Here is an 8,742-nt window from a genome sequence, read left to right on the forward strand (position 1 = left end):
ATTGCTGCTGTGTGCACTACCTCCTGTGATGCGGCATGAATGGATTTAGATATAAATCTAGGGTTTTGCAGACTAAGCGCCCTCATCAAATAGTATTTATTGGAAGTTATGGCTGAGATACTGTTTTCCTCAGAAACCAAATGCAGCAGGAAATTTGGCTGAGAGTGGGAATTTTCACACAAATACACGTGTTAACCTTTCATGCAATGCTTTCTTACCCTAACTGTCTTAAACAGTATATTTAGTGCTTGGATTAGAAGAAATTTATAAATAGAGATAAAATTTCAGGAGATTTGAGTCCCTAATTATGGTCAATTTTTTCTCAAGTTTTCTAAAATCCTCAGTAGAGGTATGCAATGATAAATGTAATTTCCAATTTCTTCTCTTTATCTGCCTACGGATAAATCAGGTCAAACCAGAAATAAGCTGTAATTGAGGAAATATTTTCTACCTCTTCTCACACAGGAAAAACCCCCACACACAAATAGCTACTATTTTCTATATTTATAACACACAAATGTATCTCTTAAAATGGAAGCTGAAAACTCTAAATGTCTGGGTTGAAATGAAGTTCAAACTCAGGAAGTAGTAAAAATTAGGAATTTGGGGCAGTAGGGCAAACTCAGCTCTCTAGGAAACTGTTCTCGAGATGCAGCCGTGGAGGCAGAAATGGGCCTGAAGGTAGAGGTTCTAAGTGGGAAAAAGTGAAGCCAAGAGAAAACGGGGTGGACATATTGCAGACACATCGCTAAAGAATCTTTGGCGAATAATATTTTACTATCTTTATGTTCGTACTGTTGATTGTGTAAAGAAGAGAAACTACCTAGTGATTATTTTAGGGCAACACAAAATTCTGCACAAATTCTCCAAAACGTAACCTCCTCTTTATTTCAGCCATCTAATTTTAATTATATCTGTGTATGGCAACTGCCTCAACCCTGTGGTTTAGATATTCAACAATCGGGAAGTATGATAAATTTGCAAGCCTGTGAGAAAGCTCTGATTAGTTGCAGATACAAACTGCAAATTCCTCTTACAGCTGCTAAGTTTAAAGCGGACTTAATTGTCTCCACGGAATTTTTTAAAATCTGCAAATTGGTGATCTTTCTCTATGAAACAATACAACAGTCAAAACTGAAAGGGGGCAGTCCTGATATTCCACTGCAGGAAACTGAAAGGTTGAAGTTGAAAAGATGAGTAGGTGCTTATTGATAAGAAAATACAAGGGAATGTTGAGTGCAGACATAAAGAAAAGCAATTATTTTATTTAAAAATAAGAAATTAAATTAAAACTAAGTTTGCTCTAGCCTTTGATTTACTAGCAAATGTTTTAAATGCAGACTTCTTTTATTTTCCTGTGGTCTTGTAGCTGTACCTTCCATATATCCTATATGTTCTACTGAGCTTGAGAGTAAGGATTAATTTTAGATTTTGATCCTACCCCTTCTCTAATATGTGTTATATTTATATCCATATAATATTTCTATGTATGTATGTATTGTTATGCAGTATAATATGCATTCATATGTACTGATCATACATACATGTGCAATCAGAAAGTTAAATATATGGAAAGAAACAAGCATCACACATACACACAAATTACATGGTAAATAGCCTACTTGTTAAGGCCTAGAAAGTGTAATACATTTTACAGAATATTTTCAAGTTGGGTTAGAGGAGGAAAAAGTTTTTTTATAGTTATGTCACTTCTATTTATATCGGCAGTATCTCTCTGGCTAGAGCAAAAATTTCATTGAGGGGAAGAAATCACTTATAATGTATGTCCCTGCCTCTATGTGTTGTTTATATTCTTCCTTGGACTACCTTTGTCTTCTCAGCCGATCTGAATACTGGCATATGGTAAACACTCAGAAGACTGTTTTTGTCCTCCCATCCTCACAGATTATTTTCTGACTTCCTGCAGTCGACCATGGACCTTTCCTTTCACTGAACTTCTGTAGTGTTAAAAATGTATGCAAATGTCATATCATTTGATGTCTTTCAAACATAGTCTTATATTTTCTTTGTTCACATATATCTTGTCTCCCTGACTAGTTTATATGCCATTTGAGAATAGATATTAGGTCTTGTACTTCTCTGTATCACCATTGCATGTAGCTCAATAACTTGTACATTAAAATATAATAGTTATGAGTGTTAAATATAATCACTTCAGTGATTACTTGATTATATTGCTCTGCTATAGCCCATGGAGTTTGGCATTTAGAAAATACTTCTTTACTTTAAATTTTATGGGCAATGGGAATTAAATAATTATTTTAAAATCTTGTTTAATAAAAATTTAGCCAAATGGTTTGTTTTGCATTTTAAAGAGACGGTATTTGACAGTGCTATAGACAGATGTTTAAAGAAATGCCATTGTCATATTTAACTGTATCTGATGACATTGCTAATATTGAAGCTCTGCAGTAAAAGTTTTAGAATAATCATATACTTTTTTCTTAAGTTCAAAGTGGAATAGTTTTTGCCTTTCATGCAAAGGAAATAACTTAAAATTTAGTTTTAAAAAACTATGGTACTTTTTCACAGCTACCCTATATGTAGGGATTGGTTTCATTTCAGAAGACTTCTTTATATAGCTTAAAACTGTGCTTTTCAGTTAGTGACAGGTCTTCTGGAAAAACTTATAAGCATTTTAGACATGTGAATGCTAAATATTTTTGCCAAAGGCCGTGCTCAATTTTTTTTAACACTTCCTTTTTACATAGTGGCGAGCGATGGCTGTGGATAGGTTTGAATAAAAGGAGCCCTGATTTACAAGGATCTTGGCAATGGAGTGATCATACACCAGTAAGTTTAAACTTTCTTGTTTGGGGTAATATTGAAATAGTATTTGTTTCAATAACAAGTAAGTTGATTATTAAATAATACATCCACATACCATACAACCATTAAATTAATTTTGTAGATGTATCTTTATTGAAGTGGAAATAGATTCATAAATATGAAGTATGGATAAAACATGCTAATAACCTCATTTTTATTTAAAAAATAAACATGTTTAGGCTTTCTCTATATAATCCAAATATATAAAAATATAGTTATATAGATAATAGTGTTCATCTTATACAATTAATTTTTTCTTTGTAATTGCTTTATTTTTCATAGTGGGAAGCTTTTACTTTTATTGTTTAAAAATATAGGAGTTATGTAAAAAAGAAAATACCTTGCCCTGACCAGCATGGCTCAGTGGTTAGAGAGTCTGTCCACGCACCAGAGTCGTGGGTTTGATTCCCAGTCAAGGGCACTGTTACCTGGGATGTAGGTTGTATCCTTGGCCCCAGTCCGGACATGTATGGGAGGCAACCAATCGATGTGTCTCTCTCACATATATGTTTCACTCTCCCCTCCCCCTTCTCCCCCTCCATCCCTCCCTTCCACTCTCTCTAAAAATTAATGGAAAATATATCCTCAGGTGAGGATTAACCAAAAAAAAGAAGAAAGCACCTTAATTGAGAAAAATAATTTGTTCGGAGGAACCCTAAAAACTCCTTAAATATTATATCAATATTTACATTATCCTAAAGAGAAGTTTTAGGTAACACTTATAAGAGCAGATAATTCTCAAATATTAAATATTCACTCCACATCACTGTTGTATAATCTTTCTAAATGTGAAATTTCTTGGCTTTTATTTTCAAATTGGAGCATATCTGAGAATAGTTCATCAAACAACTACCATTTTAACACATGCAAAAAAAAAAAAGTATTTTTGCCAGCCCCTGATTCTGTGACTCCAATTGTGAAATTAATACACCATTAACCTCCACTTTCAAAACCATCATCTTCCTTTGTTTGGAAACTGATGACATTATGAAATTTTCTAAATCCTCACATGATTTAGCATCCTCAGACAGAAAGGGAAATGAAAAAGTTTTCCTTCCATGGCCTAGGACCACACTTGAATTATTAAAGCTGCCTAAATTACATCTAAATTGCAAATATTTATGCATCAGTCTTAAATTCTCAAGCCTCTCTGTCTTTGAAGGTGTCTACTTTTATCATGGAAAATGAGTTCCAGCAGGATTACGATGTCAGAGACTGTGCTGCTGTCAAGGTCAGTACAACGATGGGAAATCTGCATGTTTTAACAATAAATCCGGCATCCTGTGCAGCCCGGCGCAGATCCATGGGGTGCCTTTTGTGTGTGGTATTAGGTGTGATGGGAGGTAAGAAGTATATGCATGGCCCAGCCCTTAAGAAACCTAACTTATACTTAATTTGAGAAGATAAAATTCATATTCAGGAAAGACAGCTCCTATTGCTATGCAGTAATAAGCCTAAATGAGTGGGCTAAAGAGGGCTAATGAAACTCAGAGAAGAAACGATTCCTGTAGCCTATTTCCAGAAAGAGGTGGGATTTGAATGAGGCCTTCCCGGAGGGATAGAATTTGGTCAGGTAGGATAGGTTAAAGCTCTCTAATGGGGAAATTGTATGAGGAAGTGTCATAAAATTAAGTAGGAGTGGAAGGGAGATGGTAAGACAGTGAGGGAGACAGAATACAGATTAAGAAGTCTTAATTGGTGTTTGGAAAACAAAGTTGGGAAAAAGATTGCTGCCTGGTTAAGGAGTTTGTGCATTTTTTTTGGTAGGCAACAGTATTTTTCAAAGTTTTTGACATGAACTAAAGAGGGTGTGAGAAGATTCATCTTCAGACAGATTTCAAGATGCAACAGATAGGACCAAAAGACATTAAAAAAAAACGAATTATGCATCTTTCTTTGCAGAATTGATTCATTTATCCATTTCATAAGTAATATGCCCAAGAAGTCTGTGACACTTTGGAGACAGTAATGACAAAGTATAGCACAGTCATTGTCTCCGCAGAACTTACAGTCTAGTTGGAGATAAGCACAAGTAAACAAGTAATTACAAGGCTTATGGCGGGCAAAGTATAAGTTTTATGGGAGAATGAAGATGGTGGTAGTGATGCAGCTGTTAATACTTGTTGACTCATGAGCCAGGCACAGTATTAGGCATGTCACATATATTACTTCACTTAATACTTAAGCAACCTTGTGAGATAGGTGCTATTATTGTATTCATCTTACTAGGAAGAAATTTTAACTCTGTAACTTACGTGGTTACAGAACTAAAATTTAAACCCACGTGGCTGAGTCCGCTATGCTATGTCCACTATGACTAGGCATTTATGGAAACAGTCAGAAGGGGTACTGATTTACAGAGAAAATAGTACATTTTAGTTTAGATATTTTGAATCCAACCTAGCAGTAAGAAATATAGTGAGTAGAAACCAAGATACTAGAATTACAGGGAAAATGTATATAAAATGAAGAATCAAAGGGCCAATAAGTAGATTGGGGGAATTGCCAACACATAAAATGTAAGAAGATGAGGGAAAAAGAGACATCTAGCTAATATCTTAGCTATGTAAGCCCAAAAATAGCTTCAAGAAGGTGATTGACCAGAAATGTTACAGGAAGGTTGAGATGAAGAACTGAGAAGGCCATTGAAAAGCACTATTTTTAAAGTAGCTGTTCTAGTAATAAACTGTATAGTATCAGACCATTTTTATAGAATTCCCAATTTCACACATGAATAGGTGAAAACTTCAGAGAAGCTTGTGAAGTTTCTAGAACACTGATGCAATAGACTATCTTCTGTTCAGAGTCCCCATGTGTGAAAAGATTGAAAAATCTACCAAAAAAATAAATAAAAGAGCCACTGATGCTGCCTGCATCAGGGATAAAGCCAGCCAGCACAGTGTTCTAGAAGGAGAATCTTACCTCACCTGCCACTGTACCCACAAGAATATTGGCCTTACGAAAAAACAGTCCAAAAAATGATGGATACTCCACCCAGGTCGTGCCCTCCCCTTTCCTTTCTCCCCTGCTTGCCGGCTGGAATTTGTAGAGTGCCATCTTGGACCATGTGGAGAAGGACAACATCCTAGGAATGCAGAGCAACACCAAAGAAGGAGCCTGGGCCCCTGATGCCCGGCTCCTTTTATGTCACTTTTCAGAGATCTATTTTAATACAGCCTAGTGTTTAGAAACCACTGAACCAAATATTCTTTTCTAGCTTGACCCATCCCAAATTTAATGGTATAAGGTTCTACAATTTCATATCAACAACAACAAAAAAAACCCCAATAATTTATATTTTGGACATAAACATGATCATATATCCCTTTATCAGCCACTTGCATAGGCTTTTACTGTTTAAACACTGCCTTCATTCATGTGTTTATTCATTTAAAAAAAATACCTTGGTGCTAGAGATAAAATAGAGTTAAAAACAGTTTAGTATTTTATAAGGGTTGCATCAACTTCAAAATAATGTGCAATCCTCTTCCAGGTCATGCAGAGGCTATGGCGAAGAGGCTGGCATTTCCATAATGACAGAGAATATATTTATTTAAGGCCTTTCGCTTGTGATACAAAACTGGAATGGGTGTGTCAGATTCCAAAAGGTAAGTGGTAGTTATTCCTTTTCACTGTCTTTTCATGGGGACATTGTAAGAGAGCATCTTAGTCTATAATTATAATTTTTAAAAAACCTTTGAAGATGGAATTAATATATTGAGCTCCATCCTGCCTTATAATATCCCTCCTAGAAGGCTGGATTATTGAAATTTGATGGTATCTTCCTCTTTTATCACAAAAGAATTTGTATAGAAGATAAAATTTAAAGCTAATTTAGGGTGACTAGATCTTGGAATGAAAGATTATTTTAAATAAAAGAAGCAGTGTGGCAGAGGGAATAATTTGGTTTTTTTATTATCCTCACCTGAGGATATTTTTTTCTATTGATTTTAGAGAGTAGAAAGAAGGGAGGGAAGGGGAGAGAGGAAGGAGGAAGAGAGAGAAACATCAATGTGAGAGAGAGACATCGATTAGTTGCCTCCCACACATGCCCCAACCAGGGCCAGGGATGAACCTGAAACCCAGGTACACGCTCTCGACCTGAATCAAACCCAGGACCCTTTGGCATGTGGGGCCCGTGCTCTAACCACTGAGCAATGCCAGCCAGGGTGAGATCATTTTTATTTTGATTCAAAATGAAGATAAGTGTAAGAAGAATGAAGTATATGAATCAGGAAATCAAATTCCAGCATTTCCCTGAGAGTTTTAGAAATTATTTTCAATGAACTCAAAAGCTGCTAATAGTTTATGTAATTCAAATTCAGGAAATAGCTTGACTAGTAGAACCTTTGGTGACAAAAGGAAGAGAAAGGAGAATAAGTAGGTGTCCTTTTACTTAGCTTTTTACTAAGAAAATGAACAGGACTAAAAAGGAAAATCTTAAGATTTTAACTCCCAAATTATTTTAAGTAGATACTAAATATATGAAATTGTTAGTGGTAAAAGTACAGAAAGTTCCAGAATGAATTTCTGAATTGAATCTAAACATATTATTGAAACCTAAGGTATATCCTCCTACAAGTTCTCAAATAACCCAAAGATTGCATCAGACCACCTACAAGAAGATTGTTCTTTTTCCTTAAAAAAAAGGCCACCATACTGCCTTTAAAAGAACTTCAGACATGACTTTTGATACAGTAACTTTCAAGTCTCTTTCACAAAGGCAAACTGGCTGCTCATTAATAAAAGGGGAAGTGTGTGTGTGTGTGTGTGTGTGTGTGTGTGTGTGTGTGTGTGTGTGTGTACCTGCACGCGCGCACACGCTGCTGGTGTGTGTTTTTTTTTTAAGGAGACATTATACCTGATTTACTCCTGAATATTGGTTAAACCTGAAAGACGAACAAAGAAAAACCAGTTTGGATACCCTTGAAGAAGTGGAAGAGTAACTAATATGTATAATTAATTTGGATAATGTCTCTTGTTTGAAGCATTGGTGGGAGGCTGCCACAGAGAGCCACTACTCCCTCCAGTGTGCCCTCACTGCCAGCTGCAACACAGCCTCCTGTTTGGGTGATGGCGCAAACCCAAGAGTTTACACCTTAGAAATGACAAATCAGTAACCACAGGAAAAATTTACAAAAGCACGTGGTTTTTAATTTTTTTTTACTGTATATTTCTTTATTTTAAACAAGAGAGAAGGGAATTAACTAACATAGCAAACATACATCAATTAGCTAAATAAATAAGTCTTCTAAATAATCCCACCCCTACTCTCCCCATGAAGAAGCAAAATTAAAAACTAAAGAACTCCCATCTCAGCTCATTCCCAATCATTTGAAGCAATCAATGATTGCTTGATCCAAGGTTTAAATGTTATGTTATCTCCCCTTTGGCAGTTTCTAAATTTCTAAGTTACAGTGTGTCACATTCACCCGGTTGGTTATTTTCTTGGTTATTAGAGCAACCAAATTTGCTCTGTATTTTTTTATTTTCTTCTGTATTAATCTGTATCTCCTGGTTTTCTCAAAGCAGTTCACCTCTTTAGTAGCCTAAATCACCATACCTTTTCTCTCTTGCCTTTTTTATTACATGTTCAGCTGGTTCTAATTAGTCTCCTCTTTTCTAAAAGAGATATTTGACAAGCTACAATATTTTAAATTTTTATTTAATTTATTGGGATGACGTTGGTTAATAAAATTATATAGGCTTCAAGTGTACAATTCTATAATACATCATTTTTATATTGTATTGTGTTCAGTCTCCTTCCATTACCATTTATCCCCCCTTTACCCTATTTTACCCCCACCCCCTTTTTCCTCTGGTAACCACCATACTGTTGTCTGTGGACAACCTACAAATTTTAAATAGCGTAACTACTAGTGTGTTTGTGTG

At 35.4% G+C, this 8,742-nt stretch overlaps 1 protein-coding gene across 8 annotated transcripts in view; it reads left to right on the top strand.

Annotated features, from left to right (window-relative positions):
- Nucleotides 1-8,742, top strand: part of LOC102431517 (CD302 antigen) — a 133,573-nt gene that overhangs the window by 42,547 nt on the left and 82,284 nt on the right. For all 8 annotated transcript variants that reach the window (XM_014446115.2, XM_023745633.1, XM_023745648.1 and 5 more), the window contains 3 exons: nucleotides 2,733-2,814; nucleotides 4,013-4,081; nucleotides 6,344-6,458. In XM_014446115.2, coding sequence (XP_014301601.1) covers nucleotides 2,733-2,814; nucleotides 4,013-4,081; nucleotides 6,344-6,458 — 266 coding nt within the window. The remainder of the gene's footprint in view (nucleotides 1-2,732; nucleotides 2,815-4,012; nucleotides 4,082-6,343; nucleotides 6,459-8,742) is intronic.

The sequence above is a fragment of the Myotis lucifugus genome, unplaced genomic scaffold (genome assembly GCF_000147115.1).
Source record: "Myotis lucifugus unplaced genomic scaffold, Myoluc2.0 scaffold_5, whole genome shotgun sequence".
NCBI lineage: Eukaryota > Metazoa > Chordata > Mammalia > Chiroptera > Vespertilionidae > Myotis > Myotis lucifugus.